This window comes from Camelus dromedarius, chromosome 18 (genome assembly GCF_036321535.1).
Source record: "Camelus dromedarius isolate mCamDro1 chromosome 18, mCamDro1.pat, whole genome shotgun sequence".
Taxonomy (NCBI): Eukaryota; Metazoa; Chordata; class Mammalia; order Artiodactyla; family Camelidae; genus Camelus; species Camelus dromedarius.
Window position 1 is genome coordinate 671,310 of NC_087453.1, and position 27,913 is coordinate 699,222.

Below are 27,913 nucleotides of genomic sequence, written 5' to 3' on the forward strand. Positions count from 1 at the left end.
CAAGCATTCTGGTTTATCTGGAAACTGCACAGAGCGAAGGTCTCCTCTCCCTCCCCTCCAGGTTTCTCCAGCCGCTCTTGGTGTCCCTGATCCAGGGGGAAGTGCGGGCTCACTTGGGACAGCACAGGGTCCATCCTGTCAGGAGAAAAGGGTGGACAGGTCTGGGGGAGGCAGTGGACAGCTGACATTGTCAGGACGCACCTGCCCAGCATGGTGGACCAGACCCAGGCGTGTCCACGTGAAATGTCCCCTCAGGGCACTGCCCCCTCGTGCCTCCTGCCCAGGTCCGCACACCAGCCTGGGCCAGGTGTCTGCTGTGGTGCACACCTGCTCCACCCTCCCTACTGTGCTGACCCCCGATCAGGGCCTCCCTGGGTTCCCACTGGGCCAGCTCGGCCTCTTGGGCCCAACTGGAGTCCTGCCGGGCTCCCTTGAGGCCCATGAGCCTCACACGCCCCACTGCTGCCCCAACCCCCGCTGCTTTGTCCGAACCGGCACCATCTGTCCTTACTGAGCAACCCCCCCTCACTCCTCCTGCAGGCGGGGCTCACCCATTCCTCCAGGGGGTCCCAGAGGCTCACTCCCAGCCCATCTGACCAACGGCTCCAGGCTCAGCCAAGGGGAAGGAGGGGTGTGCTAGGACCCACGGGTGCAGGTGGCCAAGATTTCCTCTCTCAGGGGCCCTGTTCTGATCCCAGGGGAAGGTGGGCCCTGAAACTCCTAGGGCCAGCCTTTGGGTCGGGGCTGAAAGCTAGGGGACAGGGGTCTCTGGCCTCAAACAGGCATCAGTCATTGTCTCGGAGGTGGGGGGCAGGAGAGGGGGCTGTGTGGGCGTCACGACAGCAACTGGGCACAGCGAGGGGGCGGTTCTGGCAAAGGCAGTATCTGCGGGACGCTGGAGGGCGCTGATGGACGGGGACCCTCTCCCCACAGAGGCACAGCCCCTGGCAGGGCAAGAGGGGCCCCCGAATCTCCCCTGCTGCCCCCCACCCCATCCTCACCCCATCCCGGCCCTCCATGTAGAGCTGTCCTCCTGGCCGGCCGGCCACAGTCCCATCCCAACCTGTCTCCTTTCTCCCCCATCAAGGCCACGAGGCCCGTCTCCCCTAATTGGCCTCTCCATCCACCTCAGCTTCCGAGCTGTGAGCAGCACCGCAGCCCCACTCAGACGGACGGACTCAGGACAAGGTCACTGGTCATCCCAGCCAAGGAGGGGGGTGGAGCAGGGACGGCAGGGGCAGACTGGGCGGGGAAGCGTCCCTAGCCCAGGCTTCCCAGGAGAAGGGGTCACTTTGAGGACCCCAGGAAGCCAGGCAGCTCCGGGCTCCGTGTGGGCTCATGGGCCTGTCTCCCCACCTGGAGCCTGGGAGGGCAGGAGGCCTGGTGCAGGGGTTGCCTTGGGCCACACGGAGCAGCCAGCCCCTGGACTGGGGGAAGAGCACCAGTCCCCGCAGACCCCTCCCCAGAGGGCCAGCACCTCTGTCCTCAGGGAGCTGGGCCTCACTACGCGAGCACCGGAGGCCTGGCGCCCTCGTGGATGTGGGCGTGGAGCTTCAGCACGTGTGCTGGTGGGGGAAGGTGGTCAGCAGGAGGCGGGGAGACCCTCCCTCACTCTCTGGCACATGGCCCAGAATGGCCTCGTGAGGCTTGGTATGCGCATGACCAGGTGCCAGGGAGGAGGGAGCTGGCAGGGGTGGGGGGCACGGGAGGCTCTGGGGTCCCCATGAGGAGGCTGGGCCACTCACTCTGGATGGCAGACTCGCAGGCTTGGCCCACGAGCTGGTAGATGGTGGCCAGGGACTGTGGCTCACCCTGCAAGGGAAGACGGACCACATGGCGATGGCTCAGCCACCATGGGGGTCAACACCTCCCTGGGCCTGGGCCCCAGACACCCCACACTCACCTTCTCTCCTCGCTCGCCCTTGGGCCCCGGCAGCCCCTGAGTGGGAGAAAAGGAGAAATGCCTGGGCCCCACTGCCGCCCCCTACCAGACCTCATGCCCAGCTCTGTCTGGGCTGGGTGAAGGCCTCATGCCAGAACTAATCCAGGGACTCCCCAGTGGGCAGAGGACCCACCTCTTCTGCTTCCAGAAGGAGCCAGCCAGGCCTGTTCCGGCTTCCCTGCCCCCGGGGCCCCGCCTTCCTCCACCTGCTGCAGGCCCCCTCCCCGCAGCCTGCAGGCCCAGGCCTGCCCCCGAGGCCCCCCCCCCCCCCCCCCCCGAGCCCAAGCTCCACTCCTGCCCGGACCTTGTCTGTCCTGGGCCTGGCAGGGGGCAGCCTTGGGCTCTCTCTGCTCTGAGCTTTCTGCCCGTCCTGCTTTACAATGGTGCTGGCCATGGGAGGTCCCCAAGGGGCCAGTGGGGACAAGTCTGCATGCGTTTGTCCCCCACTTCCAGCTGGCTGGCTGGCTGGGTAGACGGGAGACTTACCGTGGGCCCCACGGCCCCAGGGGGGCCTCGCTCCCCACTGCTGCCCCTGGCCCCCGCCGTGCCCGGGAGACCCTGCAGAGATGGGTGTAGGGCTTGGCTGCAGCCCCCACGAGTCTTGCCCCCTCCCTCTACGTACCCCCAGCCCTGGACCCAGAGCAGACCCCTTAGCTTGTCCCCAGCCTCCCCAGGCTGTGCCCCATACCCACCCAGCAGGCCCTGCACTCCCCACCCTGTGCCCAGGGCTCCCCCCGCCCGCCCACCCATTGGCGCTGACTCTGAACTGAAATGTCCTGACTGCCGGCTCTACCCCAGGCCCCAGGCGGCCTCTGGCAGGAGGGGCAGCCCAGCCCCCCAGTACCCAGAGGCCAATGCCCAGGGTTCTCTTCTGGGTCTGGGCTGCTGGTCCTGGGCCCCCGCTCAGAGCAGCTCCCAGGGACTGCGCTCAGCATATCGGGTACGCAGGCCTTGGAGGCAAGGTGCTTCTGAACGGGGGCAGTGCCCACAGCCCTCCAGCAGGTGGGGCCCTAGGCTGCCGGTGGGTGTCTGGAGGGAGAAGGGGGCCCAGGCCACGTCCTGCAGCCAGACTCACTTGTCTACCCTGCCCACCCTTCCCAGGCCCAACGGGGAGCCCAGGCACCTTCCTGCCGTGGGGAAGCGGGGTGCAGGCGTGACCGGGGGCTGCGCCAGCCCGCCCCAGTGCACAGGACACTCCCATGCCCAGCAGAGCCCAGGAGGACCCCAGCCGACGAGAGAGAGAGGCCGCCCTGGGTCGCTGTGCTCCGTTCAGCCCCAAAGAACCCTGGGGGATGTGGGTGGGGCGGGCGGGTTCACAGAGGAGGCAGTGCCTACCCTAGGGCCAGGGGGTCCAGGCAGGCCAGATGTCCCCTCCAGGCCTCTCATTCCCTGAGGGCAAAGGAAGGGACAGGCTGGGTGGGGGCACGTACCCTGCGCACCCCTCCCACGGTGACCCCCATGACCCACACCTGGGAGGGGTACACACTTGTGCCTAGTTCTGAGAACAGAAGAGGCCAGCCCATCTCAGGGCCAGCCCCTCCCTCGGGCGGGGACCCCACCCGGCCCCAATCCGCCTGGGCCGGCGCTCCCTTCCCCTGGCCAGGCCACTGCGGGGGCAGGACAGGGAGTGAGTCGGGTGTGGGGCAGAGGAGGAAGACCCCCACAGCCTCCGTCCCGAGACCCTCTCCCACCTTTGGTCCCTGGATGCCAACCTTCCCGGGGGTGCCCTGGAGGCCGGGGTGGCCCTGGAATAGAACAGAGGTGGCCAGCCAGGCTGGGGCCAAGGTCAGAAGCAGAGGAGGAGGCCCTGTCCCCAGACCCGGGTCCCGAGCACACGGCCCACGTGCCCTGAGCCTGGTCTGACCCACTACCTGCAAGCCGGGGAGTCCATGGTCCCCCTTTTCTCCTTTGACCCCTGGTGGACCCTGGAGGGGAAGATGGACTGGGCAGCAAGGGGACAGGAGAAGAGTGGGGAGGGGGCTGGGGGTAGGCCACACCTACCATGGGTCCCTGGATGGTTCGGCCCTGGGTGCCTGGTGACCCCTGCTGACCTCCAGGACCCTCAGGTCCCATCTGTCCAGGTGGCCCGGGATCTCCCTGGAGGTGGGGTGGGGGTGGGGCTGGGGCTGAGGAGGCACGTGGCCCCTCCTGCAGCCCCTCCTTTGATCCTGCCAGTTGAAGCCCTACCAGCCCTCGGCCCGAGGCCACCCAGGGGCCTTCACCCTCGCTGGCCACCCCGGGAGGGGTCCTGGTACGACCCTGCTCTGTATTTATAGACACCGGAACATTCTGCCAAACTTCTAAGGGACAGATAACACGAACGCCATTTAAACTGCTCGAGGGGGAGGGTATAGCCCAGTGGTGGAGCGTGTGCTTAACATACACGAGGTCCTGGGTTCAATCCCAGTGCCTCCATTAAAAAATAAATTAAAAATAAATAAATAAACCTAATAACCACCACCTAAAAACAAACTGCTTGATTTGCAGGTTAGAAAAAAAGTGCTTTCAAATAATTGCTGTGAATTAAGCATATCGGTGAACCCGATCCTACGAGGACAACGACAGGCTTTCCCGGCGGTGACTGTCCCTGTGGAAGCCCTACGCAAGGCGCGAGCACGGGAAGCCTGCAGCCCGCTCGGCGGCGGGAGGCGCTCGAGGGCCGCGCTGGCTTCTGCTGGAGCAGGAGTGGCTCAGCACCCGGGAGGCCCTGAGCTCAGTCACCAGACTAACAGCTCCAGGAGAGAAGAGATTTGGTCGCGTCCCAGCAGCTGAGGAGGCGAGAAGTCTTATCTAATATCCGTTCTTGCGTTTGTGAATCTCCTAACCAGGTAAGATCGGGACTTGACCGTGGAAAATGTGTCTGCCTCCCGGTACCACGCTCCACCTGCAAGCCCTAGAGCACTTCCATGAAGTCACGGTGAGCACATCCACTGTGACCACGGTTCTTTGACAAGACTCTGGAGTGTCAGCAACACCAGAAAAGTGAACGGGAGTAGTAAAAATCAGAAAGGAGACAGTGAAGTAATGTTTTGCAGGTGATGTAAATTTGAACCAGGAAATTCCCAGAAAACCATCTGAAAATAAAAAACTATTGCAAGTAAGATAATTGAACAAGAAGCTGGGGCACGAAACAATACACAGAGAGAACGAGGACTTAGGGCAGATGACGGCGGAGCCGGACGCCAGGAACCGCCTCCCACGCTGACAACAGCCGGGCGGGCAGAACCTGGCCCGTCTGTGCGGACGCGGCGGTCCGCGGAAAGCGCGCCGCGTGGAAGACTGCGTTGGAAATCGGCAGGGGGGGCTGTGAGCAAATGGGACGGGTGACGGGGCGGTGGTCTGGGGAGGCTGGAGGGTGGGGTCGTCCCCCGCACCTTAAACACAATAAATTTAGCTGAACCCACATTGCTGTGTTTGAAGGTTCTAGAAGCAAGAGGAGAAGCCACAAGGAGGTGCACACCCTCAGACTAAGAGAGACCTTTTATAATATGGTGCAAAAGCCAAAAGCCTTAGAAACAGACCACGCATTGAGCAAAGAAGGCGATTTTAAAGTCTTCACGGAGACACGCGTGGTGAACCAGGTCAGAGGGCAACACAGCAAACCCAGCCACAACTCAGGGCACAGATGTTTCCACGAAACGTACAGCTCCCCACAAATGAGTAAGAACGCAACCCAGCAGAGCAGGGGGTGGAGGACGCATGTCCAGCAAGAAAGTGGCAGCAGTTGTCAAAGGGGCTGGAGCTGCTGGACGGAGAAACGGGCGAAGGCAGAGGATGCCCATCACGGCCAGCCCGCCCACACATGATTCGCAGGGTGGGGCCGTGCAGGGGGCACCACATCCCACCTGGGGTTGGGCTGCGTGGGGCCCCACTCCTGCATCCAGCCCCCCAGGACCCCCATAACTTACCCTGGGCCCTGGGAAGCCCTGCTCTCCTGGGGCTCCGTTCCTCCCAGGGAGGCCCTGCAGGTGCACAAGCAGGGCTGAGCCCAGCAACCCCCGCCCAAGACCAGGGTGCACATCAGCCCCCCCAGCAATGCCCTGGACTCCAGCCCCCACCTTTAGGTGGAGAAGAGGCAGGGGGTTCGGGGTGAGGGTTTCCTGGTCCCCCCACTACCCACAGTGGCTGGTCACGGCACATGCTCCGGCTTGGGCAGGTCTGGGTTCCTGCCCTGGCCCCTCTCTGGTGAGGTCTGTCAATCACCAGTGGAAGCCTCAGGGTTGTCAGAGGGTCTGGACCTGCCCCACAGCCCAGAGCGCCAGAACAGAGGCTGCCTGAGTGGCTGTGACTCCTGGCCAGCCCAGGACTGATGCGGTGCTGCAGACTGATGGGCCTTCCCAGTGGGGAGACATGGGCTCAAACAGCAGAGAGGGCCCGGCTGGGGAGAGGGAGGCCAGTGGGAAGGAGGGGGTTAGCCAGGAGGGGAGCTGTGGGCCAGGGTGGACAAGGTGGCCAGGAGACGTGGGAAGGGGCCACCCTCATCACTATCAGCTGCCCGATGTTGCCAGGAGTCCCTGGTCACCCCGGGACAGGCGCTGTGAACTCACCGGAGGTCCCTGGGGGCCCGGGGGCCCAGGGGTCTGCAAGGAACAGGTGCAAGCAGAAGGAAAGGCGGGGCAGGACTCTCCATCCTTCTGGAAGAAAGAGACCCCTGCCATTAAATGGACCCCTCCCCTGGGCTTTTGTACAACCCTGAGCTCCAGGGTATCCACAGACACCGGGGACCAAGGGATCTCCAAACCCACCCCTGGAAGGCTGGGGTAAGGGGTGGGAACCTGGCCCTGGGTGCTCACCCCCAGGCTGCCTGGCACAGGCCCTGGACAGGACTCCCTCTCTCACTCCCTCGTAGGCCCCTAGCATGGCCAAGCCCAGTGTGAGCACATGGGGGAGTCAGTGAGGACTCATGCCCACACCTGTGCCCACAGAAAAGGTCAGTGGCCCTGAGTACATGGCAGTGGCCGCTCCTGCAGCTGGGGGCTTCCTGGCCCCAGGACACCCATCCAGCCACACTAGCTTGGGCACCAGGCCAGGGGCCATCTCCTCCAGGAAGCCTGCCCTGATTTCTCCCAGAGCTGCAATGACCTGGATGGTCCTTATACCCCCAGACTTTTTTGTCCTCAGTGGCCACTTTCTCACCTACCGAAGCTGGGAGCTCGCAGCACCTGTCCTCCTCCGCCCAGGAGTCGCTGCACACAATCTGCAGCAACTGGAGCTGGAACTACGGAGAGAGAAAGGGTAGGGTCAGCCGGACAGTGAGTGGAAGGGGCTCCCCGGCCCCCGGCTGACTCGGCTCGGCGGGATGGGGCCCAGGCTCACCGAGGCCGAGCTGCTCCGGGGTCCCCTGGCCTTGGCCAGCCTCCCCAGCGTGACGAAGCCAGCAGCAGGCAGGCTGCCAGCCTCCCCGATGGGCCTCTCAGCCACCTTCCGGCAGTCCACGTAGAGCCTGACCTTCGAGTGGCCCACGGCCACATGCACCTGGGAGATACCACGGTAGGTCCCCCACCACCCCAGCAGGACAGGCTCCCCTCCATGCCCACAAGGCCAGGGCCATGGCTGGGAGGAGGGACATGACCATCCTGGGGCCTAGGGTCAGGATCCTGACTGCACCGCAAGTCTTGTGGGACCCCCTTGCTGGGCCTCAGTTTCCCCTCTGTAAAATGGACCAAATGACACCTGCCACAGGCCCCTCCCAGGGACTCAAGGGACCCAGGAAGAGGAGTGGATACTCTCTGACCCCAATTAAGGTGAGGATGTCCAGGGTAGAGTGGAGTGCAGGAACAGAGGCTCTCAAGGAAAGTTCTATCATTCTGGATGAGCCATGGTGACAGGGGCAGCCTCTGTCCTGCAGAGCCATTGGGGGGGGGGGTCTGTCCCAGAACGTGGGAGCCGAGAGGGTCTTAGGCCAGGGAGGGACGTGCTGTGGTTCTTCTGGGAACTTCCAGGACCTTGTGGAAGCTCCCAAAGAATATTCTTCTCACTTCGGGCAGGTCGAAGGTGACCTCCTGCAAGGTGGCCCTGGGGTCACGGTTGAAGTAGGTCAGCGACTTTCTGCCGGCTGAGGAGGGGCAAAGAACACGTGAGACCCCTGGGTGGAAGGTGGGGGGACCCTTCCAGGCCTGCCCAGAGTGGAACAGGGTGAGGGGGTTACAGCCCCACAAAGGGCATGCAAAGCCTCACATGCCCCAAACCTCAGAGGCCACGCTGCGGAAGCAGCCCCCGCCTTCTGGGGCAACCTGGGTCCACTGCCCCCCCTCCCAACTGACCATCCAGCAGGACCCCCAGGACGGGCTGGAAGTCCTCGGCCGCCACCTGCCACAGCGCGAAGGCCTCTCGGGGCGTCTCGGGGAGCAGGCGCAGGAGGAAGACCACCGTGTGCTCCGGGGGGAGGGCGGCCGGGTGGATGTCACTGTCGGGGCACAGGGGGGGCGGCTGCAGGCCCGAGAGGAGGCCGGACCCTCGGGACTGCCCAGGGGGTCCTCAGGGCCAGGCTGGGCCTCTCCTGCCTCCGCTTCCCCGGGAGTAACACGGGGAGCACAAGGGTCAGAGCTCCCCTCCCGGGGCTGCTGGGACCCCTGGGGTATCACGCAGCCATGAGCCCCGAGCCCCAGGAGGGACGGGAGGCCGTCCCACCACAGCCAGCATCCACGACAATCTGTCCTTCAGTGGGTGGGGCAGGTGCAGGTCAAGGGGTCTGGAGCCAGAGGTCTCTGAGCCTGTTTCCCGGGGGTCAGGAGCACACAAGCCCTCGAGAGCAGCTCACTGGGTGAGTGGTGGGGGTCTGTGCTGGTGCCATGCGCCCCCCGGGTCATTGGAGTCACCCAATAAAATTGTTCCTAAAGGCCTACAGCCTCCCTGCTTTGCTCCTGGGATAATTAAGAGCCTGCAAAACCCAGCCCAGATGCGATCTTGAAATTTTTTAAGCAAACAGACCCCAGGGCCTTGGCACATGTTGCTGTTTTACCCGAGTGCCCTCCCCTCCCCCATTCTCTCCCTAGTGGCTCCTACCCTCTGCCACCTCCTGGGGAGCCTTCCTGACCCAGGGAGGGACCCTCCTACTCTTAGCAGCCCCAGGTTGCATTCGTGGCAGGTATCGTGATGGGGGTACTCCTGTGCGGGGTGACACACCTGGAGGGGGTGACCACACCTGTGCTGGGTGACACACCTGCAGGACCGTCAGCGCCCACCTCTGGGGCTGTGAACTCCGCAAGGACAAACAGGAAGCACCCATGAGCACTGTGAGGCCCTGGGAGACCCCCACTCACAGGAGAGGGACGATTGTGGAGAGTCTCTGCAGCGTTTAACAAGCGCACAGGGTCTGCTGCGAGGGTGGAGCCAGGCCAGGGGCAGAGGCAGCAGAAGCAAAACCTCAGGGTTCCTGGCAATCAGAGCGACCCACCCGAGCAAAGAACCCAGACTAAGGCTTGGGAGGGAGGAGGGGCAACCGAGGAAGAGGCAGGCCTTAGGCCCCTGCATAAAAAGTAAACCTTGCAAACCAGCCTAAAAGGAAATCAGAACGGGAGCAGATCATGGGGAACATTCGCAGTAAAGCTCTGGCAAAGGAACAGGACGCCAGCCTGGGCCACACCTGCCACACTGTGTCACGCCGAGTCCGTGGGGAGAAAGCCGGCTACATGAACCGCCCTGAGTCTAAGTCGTGTGGGGTGGGCTCTGTAAACATACATGTTTCTCATTTTTCAAATTTCTATTTTAAAGCATGTGATTTACCTTTGCAACTTCGAACATCTTAACTTAGGGAAAAATTATGCTGTGCAAGTGGAAGTTCCAATCTGTGATTAAAGACGTCTCTCTGTACACAAAGTGGGATGGTTCTTAGATGCGGGGTCGTCAAACAAGCCTTTCTGGTGGTTCGTCAGTGAGCACAGTGACTCAGACTATTCGCAGATTTGTGGAATCAAACTAAAGCACATGGGAGGTAGGAGGTCTCACAAGAGACAGAGCTGGTGGCCCCCGCCCAGAAGTCTGCAGGTCTGATCAATCCCCGGGCCACATGGGGAAAAGGACCCCCGTGGCCTCATTCTGCCCACGTGAGATTTACTCATTTGTGGGACTCAGGTTCCTGCAGCCCCTGTGCCAGGGGAGTCTGCCTGGCTGGCTCTGGGGGCGGAGCTGCTGGGCCTGGGGCCCCCTCTCCCACAAACCCCCAGGAGGGTGCCCTCCCAAGCTGCTCCAGTCACAGCCCCCCCTCCTCCGCCGCCCAACCTGGCCCGGCGAATCAGCTGAGCGTCCTTGAAGAGCGTGAAGGTCCTGGTCGGGCCAAACGCCGAGGGCTCCATGGCCAGACCGCGGATGGAGGCGTATTCCTTCTCCACTAGGCCGAAGGCTGCCATCAGGTCAAAGCCTGGGGGAGCCGGTGGTCCCGAGGGACAGTCAGAGACAGGGAGTTGGGGGGCCGGAGGCAAAAGCCCAGGTGTGGGTGAGAGGAGACAGCGGGAGCAGCAGCAAGAGGAAGATGCGAGGGAGCAGAGGGGCCCTCCGGTGCGGGGCGGGGGGCGGTAGGGGCCTCAGGGGCCTGGTCTCCCACCCTCTCCACCCTGACCTGGGGAAGGACACGCAGGCAGCACCGTCCTGCCCCTTAGGTTGCCCCGGCCTCGGCCTCCCCACAACCCTCAGTGTCCGGACCCCCTCAACCCTGCAAAGTCACAGCCACAGCAGAGCAAAGTCCAGCACCCACTGCGACTTAGCGGGTCAAAGTGGCCATGACTTTGGCGACATGAAATCTCCTGTTACTGGCTCAGCGGCCAAGGCCCTGAGCAGGCAGGAGTGGACGACCTCACCTACCCTGCCGCCCAGCCACGAGCAGGCCCTGCCCTGAGGCCCGGTCTGAGCAGCTGCAGCCCTGTTGCTCGCTGGAGGTCCCGCGGGAGATGCAGCCCTCGAGCTGGGCCGCCCTCCCTGCAGCCCACCCTTGCCCCAAGCCAATCTCCCTGACGGCGCAGGGGCGCACACGTCAGCCCTCTCTCTGGGGAGGGCCTGTGACCCCAGGCTTCGCCCCTCGCCCCACCAAGCCCCTGGTCCTCAGAGGCTCACGGAGGCCACCCTGGATCTGGAGCCCCGAGCGTGGCCTCTGCCCTCCACATCCAGGCTGTGACCTTGGACAAGTGACCCTGGACAGGCCCCAGTCGCCTCTACTGTGAAGCAGGAATAAAGGCACCAGCCAACCTCAAGGGGCCTTCCTGGAAAGGTGTCAGCCCCACCTGCCTGCCGCCCTCTCATGTCCCCACAGCCCCTCTCCCAGGCCATCCTCCCCAACAAGGACCCGGGGGAGGAGGAACGGGTGGGGGCTGGAGAGCAGCCATCGAAAAGGGCAGGACCTACCTGGGAGGGAGCCGTCAGGGTGGAGGGCTGGGCAGGCTGCTGAGAGGGGCAGTAGTCAGGGTCAGTGGACCGGGGCCTCGGCCTCCACCTGGGGAGGGGCCCCTTGTGGCTGGACGCCCTGCCTCTGGCTGCAGGTGGTTGGAGCTGTTCCCTGTCGGCACCCACTTGCAGGCCTGCTGTCCCACAGCTCAGGGACCGGGAAGGGACAGAGATGGGTCCTGCTGTGTCAGGTTCTACTCCCGGGAGACAGCACCTGGCTGGGGCACTCCCACAGGGCACTGAACCCCGGGAGAGGACCAGCCACCCTGATGTGCCCCACGCGGCAGGGCCAGAGAGATGCCGGGGTGTGCGGACGTGCTGACCGTGCACCGCTGCCCTGGGGCTGGCGTGGCTAGCTGGCTTGCTCCACTGGCAGGCACCACTTGGGCGCTCGGAAGGTTCGTGGGCAAGTGAGGGCAGGGACCGGGGCCCTCGGAGTGGGAAGCAGCTCTGCCCTTGGACAGGAAGGGTGCTGAGCCTTGACAGCTGTCCTCTGGGCAGTGAGGCCCCCATCCCCAGAGGCATTCAAGCCAAAGCTAGGCGACCACACGCAGGAGACTCAGAGGGAAGCTGGGGCGGTCAGGCTGATCCGCCGGCCTGTGAGGATCCTCTGCTCTGAGGGTCTGATTGTCTAGGAAAACCAGCATGAACAACAAAACAAAAGCCAAGGTCCCTCTCAGCTGGGTCCTGGCCCATGAGTGGCAGGACCCCAGGGATGACCTATAACACCGAGGGCCCTGGGCTCCGCTGCGGCCAGTCTGAGGCTGGGCGTCTGCCCCACTCCTCCTGGACACAGATCCAGGGGAACTCCGGCCTGTCCCCAGCTTCGGGCATCTGTAGGCCAGGCTGCAGCTGAGGCCCCTCGGGGGCGGCCGGTTGGCCCGTTGTGACCTCAGCCCTGGGGTTGGCGTTGGCATTCTACTTGTGGGCAGGGTCTTGCGTGAAAACCCTGACTCTCCTCCCCTAAGCTCTGCAGCGCCGGCCTGTGTGCGGGGAGAGATAGGCCCATGTGTCCTGCTGAGTGGCCCTGTGGGTTCGGGCTCCTGGGGGCCTGCCAGGGTCTCAGGCCTGGCTGGGGTCTGCCGGGGCCTGGGGTCTTGGTGCCCACCCACCTGTCCGGCCCATGGCAGACACTGCCACACTCTCCCCGGCTCTATAGATGGCCGAGACCAGGACCCTGTACTTGGTGGCTGCCAGCAGGTTGGGGAGCGTCACCTGGCTCCTGGGTCCTGGAACAGAGATCTGGGGGGTGGTCACGGTCACCCGAGCTGCCCCTCCCGAGCGACTTTGCTCATTTGGGCATCTCGGCTCCCCGTCTGTGTGTCCTGCCATGGGAGGGTGGCCCCTCAACAGAGAGGGTGGGACGTGTCTCCCCCATGGCCCAGGACCTGGGGGCCCGTGGGGGCATCGGCTTCTGGGCTCTACCCAGACCCACCGATTTCTCTGGTCCTGAGCCTGAGGCTAGTGTGTAGGTGAGCCGGTAGTGGAGGACGTGGCTGCTCGGGGGCGTCCAGCTGACTCGCAGGCTGTTGGGCGACTCAGAGGCCAGGGCCAGGTCAGAGGGCGGGCTCTGGCTGACTAGGGGAGAGCACAGGGTGGGGCCTCAGACGGCAACATGCTCCCCACTGCTCTACACCTCACCCACCACCCTCCCACTCCACAGCCCCTGCCATGCCAGCCACACCATGCTGCCCCGTGGCCTTGGCACAGGCAGGGCCACCACGCCAGCTCTGGGACTGTCTTGGGCCCTGCGTCACCTCTGGTGACTTGGACCCTCGGCCACTCCAGGTATGGCTGTCTGGAGGGCTCAGTAAGGCCACAGGATCAGGGACTGGGGAAACTGCCTGTCGGCGGTCGTGGGCCCACAGGGCAGGGGATCTCAGCAGAGCAGGGGTCACTTACGGGGGCTGTAGCGGAGGGACACAGGGTCGCTGTGGGCCCCGTCCCTGTAGTAGGCCAGGAGGGTGATCTCATACTCCAAGTGCCTCCCCAGGCCAGGCAGGACGGCCGTGGCCAGGTTCCCTGGGACAGAGATCTGTGGAGAGGAGAGACCAGGGGTCCACCCTGGGGGACTGGTCCTCACATTGGGGCCTGGCCCACAGGCCAGGGGCGGGCAGATGTCCCACGGGTGCAGCACTGGGGTCTGAGCTGGTGGAGGAGGGTTTCCCCCCACACCTCATGGGCCTTCCCATCTCCCAGGGGCGTCCACTTGATCTGGTAGACCAGCACGCCAGATGCCGCTGCGGCCGCCCACTCCAGCCGGACTTTGTCCCCAGGGAGCTTGGTCACCGACAGCTGGCTCGGGCTGGGGACTTTCCCTGGAAGAGGGAGGAGGCAAGGGAGGCCGCCTGTCCCCACGAGGCCGTGCCCACGTCCCCCTTTCCCAGGACAGGCTGCCAGGTGGGCACTGGCCCTGCTCCCCGGAGGTACCCTGGGGACCCTGCACCCGACAGTCGCACCCGTCGGGGTACCTGGCTCAGCCCTACGCAGAGCAGACACCAAGCATAAGTGTTGATTTGAAATGTCTGTGGGAGTGGAGGGAGGTGGCCTGGAGACCCCATCCCCACCTCTGCCACTCACGTGTGGTCAGGTGGCTGGTCAGTGTGGAGGAGCTGCCCCTGGGGTAGAGGCAGGTGACACGGACTGTGTAGGTGGTGGAGGAGGAGAGGGGGCCCAGAGTGGCCCAGGTGGCGTTCCCAGGGACCTCCGTCTGCAAGGGGTTAGGGACATGGGCAGCTGGGGCGGGGCAGCCCCTGCCAGAGGGAGACCCAGGCCTGGGACCTGCTGGCCTGGACTGCCACGTGGCCACCTGCCAGCCCACTCTCAGCCCCACAAGCTGGCATTTTCAGCTCTCACGACGCCATGCGCCCCCGCACGCCTGTCGCAGCTGTCACCTGCGAGTATCTGTACGATTCCTTGCTTCACGCCTGTCCCCACCCTCCCTCCAAGGCTGAGGCCCACCAGGGCCGGGTGGTGTCACCCTGCCCCCATGCCCCCTGCCCTGGGCCGAGGCTGGGCCTGCGGAGGTGCAGCCACACCCACTGACCCTGAATGCAAGGTGGGGGGCGGGGAGGCTGGGGGCACTGGGCCCCCATGGGCACGTCATCCCCCACCCCCGGCACTGCAGGACATCAGGCTCCCAGCAGGGCCCACTCTCACCTGTCCTGAGTGGCCACCCTTGCTGGAGACATAGCTGACCCTGAACAGGCGCACAGGTCTCTGGATGCCTTCCCAGGACACGCGGGCCGAGTCGTGGCTCACATCCGAGAAGTCCAGGCGTCTGGGGGCGCCCAGGGTGGCTGCAGAGCACGTGAGGCCTCAGGGACCTCCCCAGGCATATGGGGAATGGCGGGAGATGGCCAGGGCTGCTGGGGCTACCAGAGGCCTTGGGGGACCCCACCCCGCGGAAGGTTCAGGGGTGGGGAACCAGAACGCGGCCTCAGCCTGCGGGGGCGGGGCACTCACGAGTCCTGGCGCGGATGCCCTGGGCCTCACTGGTCTCTGCCCCTCGCAGGCTCTGCACCCAGATGTCATAGTCCCTGCCCGGGTCCAGGCCGTCCAGAAGCACCTCCGGCTGCCCCACCCGCACCTGCAGGGACGGCACTCAGGCTGGCCTGCCTGTGCTCCCCCCAACCCGGCTGCCCAGCCCCGCTCTCCCTCCTCCCCAGCCCCTCTGCCTCGCACCTCTCTCGCCGCCTCCTCACCCTTGGGGGAGGCGGGCGAGCAGCGCACCAGGTACTGGGCGGCCCCAGCCGAGGGCTGCCAGGCGAGGCGGACGGTTCTGGGCGTCACTGCAGCAAGGGTCAGCGCCCGGGGTGGGGGCAGGGGCGCTGGGGGAGAGGCAGAAAGCAGACCCATGAACCAGCAGGACAAAGGAGCTCAGGAAACACCGGCCAGGTGTGTCTTGATGCAGACGCAGAGCCGGGGGTGGGGGTCAGGGTGCCCACAGATGCTGTAAGTCCCTGTCCCAAGTTCGCACCGGGCCAGCTTCCCGCTCCCAGCTCTGGGCACACAGGCCACCTTGTGGGTTTCTGTTAAGCCACGTGCCCTGAGGGTGGGAAGGAGGGCTGTGGCCTCTAGGGGTTGGACAGCCGGGGAGAAGCCAGACACTGAAGGCCACACACTGTACGATCCCATTTCCTCGGAAGGCCCAGACGTGGCAAGTCTCCAGCGACAGAAAGCAGCTCAGGGGCTGACAGGGGCTGTGGGGGAGGGGGAGGACCGAGGGTGACCACGAAGGGTGCAGGGTTTCTGTTTAAGGTGACGGAAGTCAAAGGGGACTATGGAGATATGAGTACAATGCTGTGAATGTACGGAAAACCACTGACTTGGACACTTTAAACGGGTGAGCTGTGGGCTGTGTGTCTCAGTAAAGCTGCTAAGTGGGGGGCGGTGGGGCTCATGGCAGTCCCCTGGGCGCCTGCAGACCGGGCCGGGCGGAAGCTCCACCAACAGTGTGAGAAGCAACAGTGATGGGTCCCAGCTGTGGTTGGGGTGATGACAAAAACGACATCACTTGTGCTCAGAAGAGGAGACAGAGGGTCAGAGAGGCACAGTGACTCAGCCTCGGTCACGCAGCAAGCAGGGAGTGGTGCCCCCACCCCGGGGTTAAGACCGCCCTTGCTGGTGCCAGGCTCCGAGGGAGGCTGTAGGTAGGGGGCACAGCTGAGCCCGGGTCTGTTCCTCCCCACCTGTGGTCACCAGGCCCTGCAGGCCCTCGCCGACTCCGGCCTTGTAGACAGGGAGCACGGAGACCAGGTACTCTGTGCTGGAGGTCAGGTTGTGCAGCTCTGTGGACAAGGCGGGCCCCTCCACCACCACCTAGAACAGGAGTCGCGGTGGGTGGGCAGGGAGGGGTGCAGGGGTGCAGGCTTGGGCAGGGCTGGGTCAGTCCTCGCTCCCTGCAGGGCTGTGTCCCTGGCTCCTCCTGGACACAGGCGTGACACAGGCGTGAGCACTCACCCCACTCCCACCATCTGGGGGCTCATGGAGCCAGTTTGGTAGCCCCCCTTCCTCCTCCACATTGGCTTTGTCACGTGTGGGCCTCACTCCAGCCCTGTCTGTGCAGGGCCACCTCTCACCTCCCTGGGGGTGCCGCCCTTGGAAGGCTGCCACACAATCAGATACTTGAGGGGTGGCTGTGGGGCTGGGGTCCAGGACAGGTGGACGCTGGAGGAGGTCACCTGGGTCAGGACCAGGCTGGTGGGAGTGGAAAGGGGGTCCAGGGCCAGAGTGGCTGCTGCTGGTGTAACTGTGGGAGGGGAGGTATTGGCAAGGCCCCCAGTGGGCAGCAGGCACTGTGGCTCTGCCTGCTCCCTCTGGCAGCCACTTCCAGGAAGGGCAGTTGTCCCTGGGTGGTGAGAGATGGGAGAGCCAGCAGGAGGGCTCAGGGAGTTCCTTACTGGAGCTGCAGTCCCCCGTCCCTCTGCCCCAAGCAGCCTGGCAGGGCCCGGGCGGCTGCAGCCAGTGGGGGTGACCCTGCCCCAGCGTCACCACCCTCCCGCTCACCTGAGCCCCCGCGCTCACCGGACCCCCTGCGCAGGCTCCTGCCCTGGATCTTCTGGCAGATCAGCCGGCTGAGCAGGCCGGCCAGCGTGCAAAGCTGGGGAAAGTCCTGCACACTGTGGACAGTGCTGTCCAGCGGTGGGGACGCCAGGAGCCTCAGCTCAGCCTCGTCGGCGTTCTTCACACCTGCCACGGGGTGGGGGTGGGGTGAGCCCACTCAGCGCCCTTATCCGGGGGGCAGTGGGATCGCTGGACCCTGCCCGGCCATCCAGTGGGCCAGGGCTCCTTCCCAAGCCACAGACCCCAGGCCCCACAGGGCCCAGAACGGGGTCACCCGGCGGTGTCCTGGTGAGAGAGGCAAGTGCAAAGGTGGGCTCGACCCTGAAGGCCCCTCGCAGGCTGCGCCATGCCCACAGGGGTCTCTGTGGGGTTTGGGGCCAGGAGGGAGGTCAGTGTGTTTTCCTGGGGGCCCAGCACAGGGGCACTGGGGAGGGTCTCTGATCCCAGGAATCCCCGCCCTCGAGTCTGGAGTTCCCTTCTCAAGGGATAGAGTTAACAACTGACCGGTAAAGGGAGTAGCACAAGGCCCCTGAGGGGTGCTGGGCACCTACGGTGCAGCGAGGGGGGCCCATGTGGATGGGTGGGGTGCAGAGACATCTACAGAAGATGCTGCCAAATGACTGCCTCATCGGGAACAGCCATGCTGCCCAGGCCAGCTTCTGGGGCTGCCTTCCCAGAGCCCAGGGATCAGGCCCTCAGGGCAGGGACTCGCCCTCCCCATTTGAAGACCCAAGGCTGAGGCTGAGGCTCAGAGGCCACAAGACCCACACCCCAAAGCCACCTCCTGGGCAAACTCCCGCGGAGCCCGGGGGCTGCTCACCCACAGCAAAGACGTCAACACCCAGGCCCTTGAGGACATGGCCAGCAGTGCGGGCGTCATCCTGGGACTTGCCATCCGTCACCAGAATCACCAGCTTGACCACCTCTGGACGGAGACCTGCTGCGGGCTTCAGGTTCTGCTCCAGCACGTGGGTCAGAGCCAGGCCTTGGGTGCAGTGAGAACAACGTGGGGGTGGCTCCAAGTGCCCTCCTTGCCTGTCTGCGGCGTCTCCATCAGCCAGTGGTCCCCGTGCTCGCCCCCTCGCCCCATGTCAGTCCTGGCCCCTCCAGGCTGCTGGGACCTGGAGGGCAGGGACACCACCTCTCCTTCTGTCATGGGAACCACAAGGTCCAGGAGCAGTGCCTGCACCTGCTGCTTGACCAGCCGGCGTCGGTCCCAGAGCAGCGAGGCCCCAGGACCGGGACAGGGAGGGTTCTGCCCAAGAGATACAGTGAGGGGCTGCTTTCAGCAGGCCACCCGCAAACCACTGGTGGCTCCCCCCAGGAACCTCTGCCGATCAGAGGAGCCACTCAGTTTCAGCAGGACTGCCCAGCACCTACGTTCACCAGAGATAAATGAGGGTGGACTTGCCCTTAGGGAAGGCATGAATACAGAGCTTGAGCCCAGTTCACACCCGTTTCCAAATCTGGGAGGGGAGCAAGGGAGGGTGACTGCCAGCCCATGAGGGGCTTGAGGACAAAGACCCGCCCGGACCCCAGGGCAGGGCCGGGCCAGGCAGACCTGTGAACGTGTTTCCCCCTCTGTAGCGGAGACTGTGGACGGCCGCCAGGACCTTCTCCTTGGTGCCAAAGGTGTTCAAGTCCCACTCGGTCCAGGGGGCTCCGCTGTACTGAGTCAGGCCTGGGAGGGGAGGGTCCCAGTGGCACTGTCAGGCTGCAAGGGGAGGTCCAGCGCGGTCTGCTGGCACACAGCCTCACCAGGTCACCAGGGAGGGCACATTTGCAAAGCCCAATTTTCCACACAGCAGTGTCCCCCCGGAAACCAGCTGTCCTGCCGGTGCACGTGGAGAGCCCTCCCTGCCTGGCTGGTGGGGGAACTTAGTCTTAGCTCCCAGAGGCTGCATCTCCTCTCCCACTTCTCACTCCTTCTCCGAGGCGTCGCCTGTGCTAGGGGCTGGGGCTGGTGGGGAACTGCGAGGACCACCTCTGGGTGGGCCACAGGGCAGGGCTGAGACCCACCTACTTGGACTTTGTCCGGCCCGATTTCAAAGGGCTCGATGACACTGGCCAGGAAGTCTTTGACCTGCTGGAAGTGACTGTGGCCGATACTCCAGGACCCATCCACCAGGAAGATCATGTCCGCGGGCATGGGGGGTGTGCAGCGGAACCGGGCACCAGCTAGGGTGGGAGCGGAGGGAGGTGAGGTGCTGGGCAAGGCTGTTGCAGCTACAGGACCTGGAACAGCTCCGGGCCGGTCTCCAGCCCCTGGGAGCTCCTTCTCTGCGGTGGGTGGAGGGGCATCTGGCCTCAAATGAGGTGGGCAGCTGAGTGTTGGGGGACAGGACCTAAGGTCTCTCCAGACTCAGAAGAGCCCACATGAACCACAGCCCATCATCTCAGCCCCTCCAAGCCCCCTAAAGATGGCTAGTGGGTCATCCAGTTGCCCTGGCACCTCTGGCCTCCATCAGCCTGGGCAGTGCTGTTCACTGTGTGGATGTCAATGCAGGGGTCCACGTTCCTCACCCAGCCGACACCCAGGTCCAGCTGGCAGAGGCTGCCCAAGGGGGTGCCGGCCGAGGTGGACGGGGTCAGCACCGTGGACAGCTCCAGGCAGGGCTGGGGGCTGTCCATTCTACCAGCTCTGGGCTGGGGCCTCACTGTCTGGGGTGGGGGCCTGTCCTGACGACCAGGAGCTCCTTGGACACAAAGCCACACCTCTTGACCTGGGGGTCCCTGAGTTTTGCAGATGGTGCTTCCAGGCTGAGCCCCAGAGTCAGGTCAGACCCCACCTGGAGCTCCTGGGTAAGGTATGTGTGGTGAGACCCCCATCTAATCGGGGAGGCAGGCCCTGGCCTTAAGGTGCTGCACTGCAGGGGAGCCCATCCTGGCAGACCCAAAGTCCACTGGGAGACACCGGGGGTCCCCACCTGAGGAGGAATGTGCCTGTCTAAGGAAGGAGGTGCCTTCTTCCATTTCAAATCTGATGGGGAGACAAAATCGGAGACATCTCAGTTCTGGAGGGGGAGGCACAGCACTGCCTGCAGGGCCTCATGGGAATGCCACCTGCCTGCCCGCAGTCCCGCGGAGGCCGGCACCCTGGCTGTCTTACCTGGCTTCTCTCTCCCTCCAGCTGAGGCCCTGGCGTGGTTCTGCCCTTCCGGGTCTGGTGGGGGCTGAGCAGGGGCCTTTCCAGTGGGGCTCCTGGGTGGGTGCTGCCCCTCTCCAGGCACTCCTGGGGGGATGGGTAACAGCCGCATCACCTCTCACCTGCCACACCCAAGCTGGGGGACACCTAAGGGGGTGAGGGTGGTGGGACCAGGCACTGAGGCCCCAGGGACACCTCCAGCAGATGGCCTGCCCCAGTGGGCTAGTGAACCCAGGAGGCTGGAGGTGAGCTTAAGTAAAGCAAGAAAGCATGAGGTCAGAGGGAGGAAGAACTTCCTGGCCACATGGAGAGAAACCCCGAGAAGCCGGCCCACCTGTCCTCCCAGGGACTTACCCCCATCCAACTTCGACCCACCAAATGTGGGCAGATCTTGGCTTGGGGCCAAGGCCAACCAGGGTTCCAGGTCTAGGCTCCCCACGTGGGGGGGGGGGGGCTCCAGGGCTGCCCCCGCTGGCCTCCTGCCGCTCCTGCTCGTGGAGTTACTCTTCAAATCTTCGACTGCAGGGAGATGCGAGGGTCTGTCAGGACCCCACCGCCCAGGGAGGGAACAGAGGCCTGGGGACGGCACCCACAGCCCACCCCGCAAGGGCTTGTCCTGGCTCCTGGGCGGCTGCCAGGACTCAAGCCGCGGCCCGGGGGCTCCCAGCCCAGAGGAGCTGCCAGGGCTCAGCTCCGCCCCCTCCTCTGTGCAAACACGTGCACCCCCAGAGGACGGACTTACTCACAAACTCCCTCCGAGCCAGCAGGGTGTTCCCTGAGCCCGTGAGCTCGAAGACTTGCACGCTGTAGCCTTTGGAGGGGCTCAGGCCCCCCACCGTGGCCTTGGGGGTCTTGGTTGTCAGCATCACCTCCTGCTCTGGGTCCCCTGGGGTGGGGGTGGGGAGAGCTGTCAAGGCCGCCGAGCCGGACAGTCTGCGTGCACGTGTGTGTGCCTGTCGGGGAGTGGTGAAGTCCTCCGGGCTCCCCCCACCCCAGCTCCTCCCCTCGGGGCAGAGGAGGGAAGAAGGGGAGAGGCCTTTGCTCCTCCCTCTAGGACCTGATGAGAGGGAGCAGCACTCCTGGGCAATAAACTGAGGATGAATGCATCTGCAGCAGCAAAGTAGTGTGTCCTTTACCAAGCCTCCCCGGAGGGATTTACCCACTGCGAGCACCCATGAGCCCTCCAGATGCCCCAGCGCAACAGTCCTGGGGCCACCACGAAGTTGTGACGATGGAGGCTGCACAGGGAGAGAGGCCGATGGCTGGAGGAGCCGGGCCCCCACCCGCCAGGGCCAGCACCTGGAGGACACGCGAGGTCCGGGCTGGGCTTCCGCTCTGGCGCCGGCAACACCCCCTCTTGCTGAGAGTTGGGAAACTAGGTGGCGTTTTTCCACAGAATCCCTTGAAGGCCGAGCGCGCTAACCGGGTGGCGATCCGGAACAAAGAGGCCATCCCTGCCCCCGGCCCGCTTGCACGCCAGGGTGGGCTGTGGACTGAACATTTGCATCCGCCCAGGTTCACAGGCTGACATCCTAACCCCCAAGGCGACCCGTCAGGAGGTGGCCCCCGGGAGGGGACGAGGTCATGAGGGTGCAGCCCTCACGAGGGGGCCAGCGCCCTGATAAGAGGGCCCCCCCTAGAGCTCCCTCGCTGTTTCTGCCGCACGAGGAGAGAGCGAGAAGAGCACGGTCTGTGAACCAGGAGGAGAGCCCTCCAAGAACCCGGCCGCGCTGGAGCCCTGGCCTCGGACGTCCAGCCTCCTGGACGGCGGGAAGCCAATGTCATTCAACTTGTTGCAACTGCAGCCTGTAGGCCCTTGTTGGAGCAGCCTGAACAGGTGAAGACAGGGTGTCTGGGAGAGAGACCCAGGCCAGCGGCTTTGACGGGCGTGGAGGCTTAAGGGGCAAGAAGGGCCTGGGGCCCTCTGAGGGTGTGAATCCTTGGCCCATGCCCGCCCCCCCACAATTCTTTGGGTTGAGACACTGAAGAGCTACACCCAGGAGCTAGGATTCGTGAGGACAGATTGGGTCTTGAAGGGACTGGACCCCAGCTTCAAACAATCTTAACTTCTAAGATGGAGTGAAGATGACCCAGGTTGTCATCTGTCAGAAACAACCACAAATTGTTTCTGAAGGAAGACAATGTCATACGAGGCCATACACTACTCCTATAGGTTTTCACAGTGTCTGCAACAACAAATAACCAGGTGTACAAGGGAGCAAGATGGCATGGTTGAAAGTTAAAAGAAACGAAACCTTAGACAAGAGAAAGGGACCCGCAGATTTCCCAGATAATGGAGTTACGAGACTTCAAAATGACCAAGCCTATGAATTTGGATATCAAACTATGAAAACAAACCAATGAAAAAGAAATTCTGGAGTGGAAAAACCAAGTGCAAATTTCCAAATGGGAATTCTAGAATGGAGAAACACAAAAGCTGAAGCTAGAAATTCTGAGAATGACTGAACAGCTTGTTACAGACAAATGAGGGGGTAAGTAGGGGAAGGCATTTCAGAGTGAGACCAAAAAGGAAGGCTGGAGAGAGAAAGGAACTGAAAACACTGGAGAAGGCGTACGAGGCACCGATGCAGTGACAAGACCCCCATCGTGTAGCCCATGGGGAGACGGGGAGAGCAGGAGCAAGTATGGCTTGAGGAGATCAGCTAAGGAGGTTTCCAGAGCTACAGGGCGTCAGACCTGGGTCCCGGCAGTCCGACGGGCCTGAAGCAAGACGAGAGACCCGCACGCGCACGCACACCAGACTAAATGTGCTGGAAACTGCAGCAGAGGGAAAAGTCTTAAAAGCAGGGATTAGGGAAAAAAGGAAGCAAGACATCTCATCTAATGGGGCAGCAACTGGGCTGGCAACCGAATTCTCAAGAGAAACGGTAGGAGCCGAAAGACAATAAAAGGAGTCTTCAAGGTGCTGAAGGGAAGTTCCAACCAAAATTCTATACCCAGCAATGACATCCTTCAAGAACGAAGGTGGAATACAGACATTTAGGAAAAAAACAAATCCCCCCAAAACACAGAACCTGCAGCCAGGAGACCCTTACTCAAGGAAACGTTTCAGGCAGAAAGAAGACAGCCCCAGAAGGAGAGGCACTGGAAGGAACAAAGGGCAACGAAGGGGTAAATACACGAGCTGGTCTGAATTAACATCAAATCAAGCAACTGAAAAAATGGAAATGCTTTATGAGATTTGCTGTAGGTTACGGAGGAGCACACATGAGACAGGGTGGGCACCGCTGTGCGGCGTCTGTGCGGGGAAAGCTACGGAGCTGTCACGATGCTACGTGCTAATAAACCGAGGGCGGTGCTGCGGCCCCTGTCCACCACACGAGCAAAGGGGACACGGAATGCGGAAAGTGCCCACTCCTCTCACAGCTGCCAATCCGTGGTAACTCCACACGAGAAAAGAGGCAACAGACACTGTGCACCTCCAGTGAGGGCGCAGTGGGACAGGAACCACTCACAAACGATTCCTGTCCACAGAATACAATCAAACCCGGATCTGATCAAACTCCGGGACCTAACTGCCAATCTACGGGGCAGAACGGGGGACAGGAGCAATCTAAAAGGCACCACGGGGATGCCGTCAGCAAGACGTAGGACGTGCAAGTCCTCCAGGATGAATGATCTTTTTTTTCCACAAACAAGTGCCGAGGAAAAGGAGGGGAGAGGACACTGTTCTGGACGGAACATTACCTGAGACATGGGAACCAGTACAGTGTGAGGCACAGTGCGAGGGCCCTGCGGGGACCCCCGTGCAAGGAAGTCAATTGTAAAAGACATTTACCTGGCAGGCTGGATGATTTTTAACACAACAGAATATTTAATGATAGTCCTGAAGTATTTTCATTTTTCAGGCATGCTAGCAGTACTGGAGTTATTTTTCATCCCTTCCTTTTTAGAGAAACATACTGAAACATTTATAGGCAGAAGTATATGCTGTCTGGGACTTGCTCAAGATAACACAACCTAAGGAAGGTGCTGGGAGAGAGGCACAGCGCGGCCCCGCCGCGTGCTGGCAGCTGTTGGAGCTTAGTCCCGGGCGCACGAGGCTGCATCACACCGAACTCTCTCCTTCCGCATGTTTTAAAATTGTTCTAGAAAAATTCAGTTCCAAAGAAGACAGGAGAGGAAGAAGTTATCACCAGTGGAACAAAAACAAAACAAATAGAAAGATAGTAGATTTAAATCCAAATGTATCAGAAATGTCATTAAATGTAAACGGGGAAATGTTTCGAGGAGAAGGGAAAGACTGTATCGCTGGATAAAAACAACAGCAATTCTGTGCTTCTGAGAAGCAGCGTCTGAAGCGAAAGGCTGGAGGAAGGTCAAGGAGAGGAACGGAGCACGGCATCCAGAGCAAACGCTTCCTGGTGGAGCAAAACTGACCTTACGGAGAGCAGAACGTAAAAAGCATGGCCGCAGGGAGGCAATGAGGAGCGCTTTGTCACCAGGAAGGCACGACCGTTCTACATTTGTATGCACCTCATAACAGAGCTTCGACACGTAAACCGATTAGTGAGACGCACGAGGAAGGCGTATCTGCAGTCACGCCGGGGATTTAAAATACTTCTCTCAGCAGTTGATGGGTAAGTAGATACACACACAAAACATCAGTAACGATATAAAAGACAGGAAAAATAAACAAAGGCGGCTTAGCTGAAATACTAGGGAAACCACAGCCAGGTCAGGCTGGGGGTCTTCTCGGGGCAGCGCCAGTGAGCCCGGCGGGGCCTCTCCCCGCAGGGACTGAGCGCAGGTTCGCATCGTGCATCTGGCCAACGCGGCAGCCACACGCCCGTGACTGGGGACTCGCCTGCAGGTGTCACACCTCAGTTTTGGAAAGGGTTTAATACTCGCAGCCCTCACCCTGTCTGGAGGTCTGTGCTGAGCCACCAGGCGTCTCTGCCACCGTCCTATAAGACATGGGCCGCTTGCGCTGGCAGAGTCCTGACAGCTCTAAGCTGGAGGAGGGTCCTTGACCGAATGCCCCTGCGTGTGCCAGGTGTGGGGACACAGCTATGGGGACTCCCTAGGACCTGTCCTCCTGCCATGATTTCCCTGAGTTAGCAGGGCAGATGGACAGGAGGGAGGGCAGACTCACAGAGGAGCCGGCCACTGCAGCGCCTATGGTGACCGCTGTCACTGTGGTCCGCACGGAGGGGAGGCGCAGGCCCTACCTGCCATGGGCTTCACCCGCACCAGGAAGCCAAGGCTGCGCCCCTCCGACTCCCTCCACGTCATCTGTAGCCGGTCCTCAGGCAGCACCACCAGCTTCAGGCGGCCGCTTGCTGGGGAAACAGGACAGGGTGGCCAGGATGACCTCTGGGGCCCACACCAACCAGCTGTGGAGAGCTGGGAGAGGTGTGAGGGGCCCGCCCTGACCACCTGAGGAGGCTGTGGCCCCACTGAGGGCTCACTTGGGTGGGGCTAGGCAAGAGGAGGCCCCACCTGGGGCTGAAGGGGGACCCGGCTTCTGAGGGCTCTGAGGCACTGGGGCCACCTGGCAGCTCCAGGGAGGGGAGACTGCTCCTTCTGAGGAGGCTCCCGCCTGCCCCTAGGGGTGTCCCCCCATCCCCTAGAGAGAGGCTCAGGTCAGCATCTGGGAGCGGCAGTAACTGCCCCCGGAGACGCAGGTGCTGCGCCAACACAGCAGCTGCCTCCCAACCCGGGTTCCCCTGCCTGAGTCTGGCAGCGGGAGGAGCAGCTGTGCGGCCGCAGATCGCAGCTGCCAAGGTCACGGTTGGTTTACACAGCCCATGAGGGTAGGGTGCCCTGGGGTGGGCGCCCTGGGTGTGGAGAGCCCTGAGTGTGGGGCTGCACTCTGGTGGGTGCGCTGGGGTGGGTGCCCTGGCCGTCCTGGGAGGAGGAAGGGGCAGTGGAGGCCTGGGGCCCCAGGCACAGCCTGACCTCCAGGGGAAGCTTCCGGGAGCTCGTTGGTGGGGGTGGCTATTTTTGGAAAACGGGGAGAGACAGGCTTCTTCCGGCTGCCCCTCTGAAGTCAGGAGCACAGGGGAAGCACAGGGCTGGCGGGAGCCCACAGAGGCACAATGAGGGCTTCAGAGCTGGAGGCAGCTGAGCCGGTCTCCGGATGGGCCTCTGCTCCCTGGAGCACGGGCTGAAAGGCAGGAATGTCTCGGGGGTGGTGGCTTTGAAAAGTCACTTGTGAGCAGGGAGCCCAGCTCATGAAGAGCCTCTGTCTCGCTGTGCCCCTCACGTCTTGGGGGAGGCTTTCCAGGCCGCCCTCTGGGTCCACAGGTCGGGGCCTTGGTGGGGCACTGGGGAGACAGCCGGGGGGCTGGCAGTGGGAGGCACCCACCCAGGAGCTCCTCCCCCACCGCCCTCGGGGAAGGGCAGCCTGGACGTGGAGCCTGCACCCCCCGCCCCCCCAGCTCACCCAGAGCCTGGGGGACCTCGTGCTGTCTGGACTCAAGCGTCTGTGAGGCCCCTTAGTGGCTTAGCCCCCTGGGTGACCCTGAGGACCCAGGGCCCCACCCACTCAGCCATCACCAACCTGCCTGCAAAAGCAAAAACAGGAAGACAGGCCACCAGGAAGAGGGGGCTGGCAGACCCTGGGCTCCAGGCTGGTGGCTGCGTGATGCCCCCTGCCGCCCTCGCGAGGCCGCTTGAGCCGCATCCACGAAGCACAGCTGAACCGGCAAGGAAACGTGGTCCCCCACCCTCGTCGCCCATGGGAGCCGGGCGCACGCCAGGGACGCGGCCCGCAGGGCAGAGGAGGCTCCCTGAGTGACCGGAGCCTTGGACGCCACCTCCCAGAGTCGGTCTAAGCAGCCTTCCTCCTCAGGTTCGGGGAGTTACAAACGACACTGCAATGCTCGTTACCCCAAAAGGACACCCAGGAGGGAGTGGTCAGATCGAAGCACCCCTTGCTGGACGCGGTGCACCGCACAAGGGGTACGGGGATCTGGGGTGATGGTGGCAGCCAGCATCTTGGGGCTCCCCTTGGGGGTGGGGGTCACTTTTTACTCTAAATTCTAATGTTTGAAAATTTCACTTTGAAAACGTGTTTGTGGAATGACTTTCTAAAAAAACATACATGTAAGAGGACATTAAATGCACAGTGTGTTGATAACTGTTAAAAAACAAAATAGAAAACACAAAAAAGCCCCAAGTGAAAGAAAGGACTGCAAGGCCAAAGGTCAAGCCACAGCTGAAGGTGGGGCTGTGGGCAGAGGGGCCGTCCTGCCTCCTGGCTCTGCTTGCAGAGCGCCTGTCCCTGCCAGGGACTCAGGACAGAGGGAAGCCAGTCCCACTGCAGGGCCTCCGCCCCGAGCAGGAGCGCCCTGCGGGTCAGCTGGGGTGGAGGGCTGGGCGGGCAGGTGGGTGTCTGGTGGGGTCCACAGTCCCAGGAAGCCCCCTGCCCGTGTCCTTACCTTGACCCTGGCCAAGTCCCATGGCAGCCCCCAGCAACAGCCAGAGGCCGACCCCGAGGGAGGGGAGCACACAGTCACTCATGGTGCGTGGCCTGTGGGAAGAAGAAAGGCTGCTCAGCCATCCGTTGGTTCCTCCATTTGTCCACCCATCTGTCCATCCCCTCCTGACCTTGAAGCCAGAGCATCTTCACCTGTGGCCCTGTGGGCAGGGAGGCTCAGCCCATGCCCCAAGGCCTGCAGCCACCAGCCCTGCTGTCCACCTGGGCAGGAGCTTCCTGGATTGAGAGGTCAGCTGCCCTCCTGCCCCCCTGAGACAGGGCAGCCCAGTCAGTTTCTGCGTCGTGCCCTGGGACGTTCTCTATGGGACAACAAGGGGCCCTGGTTGCTGCTCTGGTCACTTGTCATTAGACCAGACTACGGTGGCCACTGTCAGGGCTGGGGGTCTGGGGAGGAAACCGAGGCAGGGACTGGGACTCCAGT

At 62.9% G+C, this 27,913-nt stretch overlaps 1 protein-coding gene across 1 annotated transcript; it reads right to left on the bottom strand.

The window, feature by feature from the left end:
- Positions 1-27,586, bottom strand: COL20A1 (collagen type XX alpha 1 chain). Its single transcript, XM_064496901.1, has 35 exons — positions 27,434-27,586; positions 25,220-25,330; positions 20,770-20,913; positions 20,382-20,546; positions 19,992-20,114; positions 18,902-19,060; positions 18,444-18,563; positions 17,703-17,867; positions 16,844-17,008; positions 16,399-16,568; positions 16,009-16,138; positions 15,002-15,147; positions 14,783-14,906; positions 14,477-14,616; positions 13,898-14,027; positions 13,493-13,635; positions 13,220-13,352; positions 12,753-12,895; positions 12,430-12,559; positions 11,279-11,317; positions 10,163-10,301; positions 8,206-8,348; positions 7,888-7,997; positions 7,259-7,417; positions 7,083-7,160; positions 6,490-6,576; positions 5,851-5,904; positions 3,944-4,039; positions 3,814-3,867; positions 3,634-3,687; positions 3,278-3,331; positions 2,429-2,500; positions 1,904-1,939; positions 1,746-1,812; positions 1-135 (listed from the first exon to the last, which is right to left on the bottom strand). Exons 1-35 carry the CDS (start codon positions 27,513-27,515, stop codon positions 110-112), a joined length of 3,891 nt encoding a protein of 1,296 aa, XP_064352971.1. The 5' UTR covers positions 27,516-27,586; the 3' UTR covers positions 1-109.
- Positions 27,587-27,913: the final 327 nt, after the last annotated feature.

Coding starts and splice junctions, on each gene's coding strand:
- COL20A1 (XM_064496901.1), bottom strand. CDS start 27,515: ATGAGTGACTGTGTGCTCCCCTCCCTCGGGGTCGGCCTCTGGCTGTTG. Junction 20,115..20,381: donor TGGGTCGAAGTTGGATGGGG/GTAAGTCCCTGG, acceptor CCATCCCCCCAG/GAGTGCCTGGAGAGGGGCAG. Junction 12,560..12,752: donor GCTCAGGACCAGAGAAATCG/GTGGGTCTGGGT, acceptor ACCACCCCCCAG/ATCTCTGTTCCAGGACCCAG.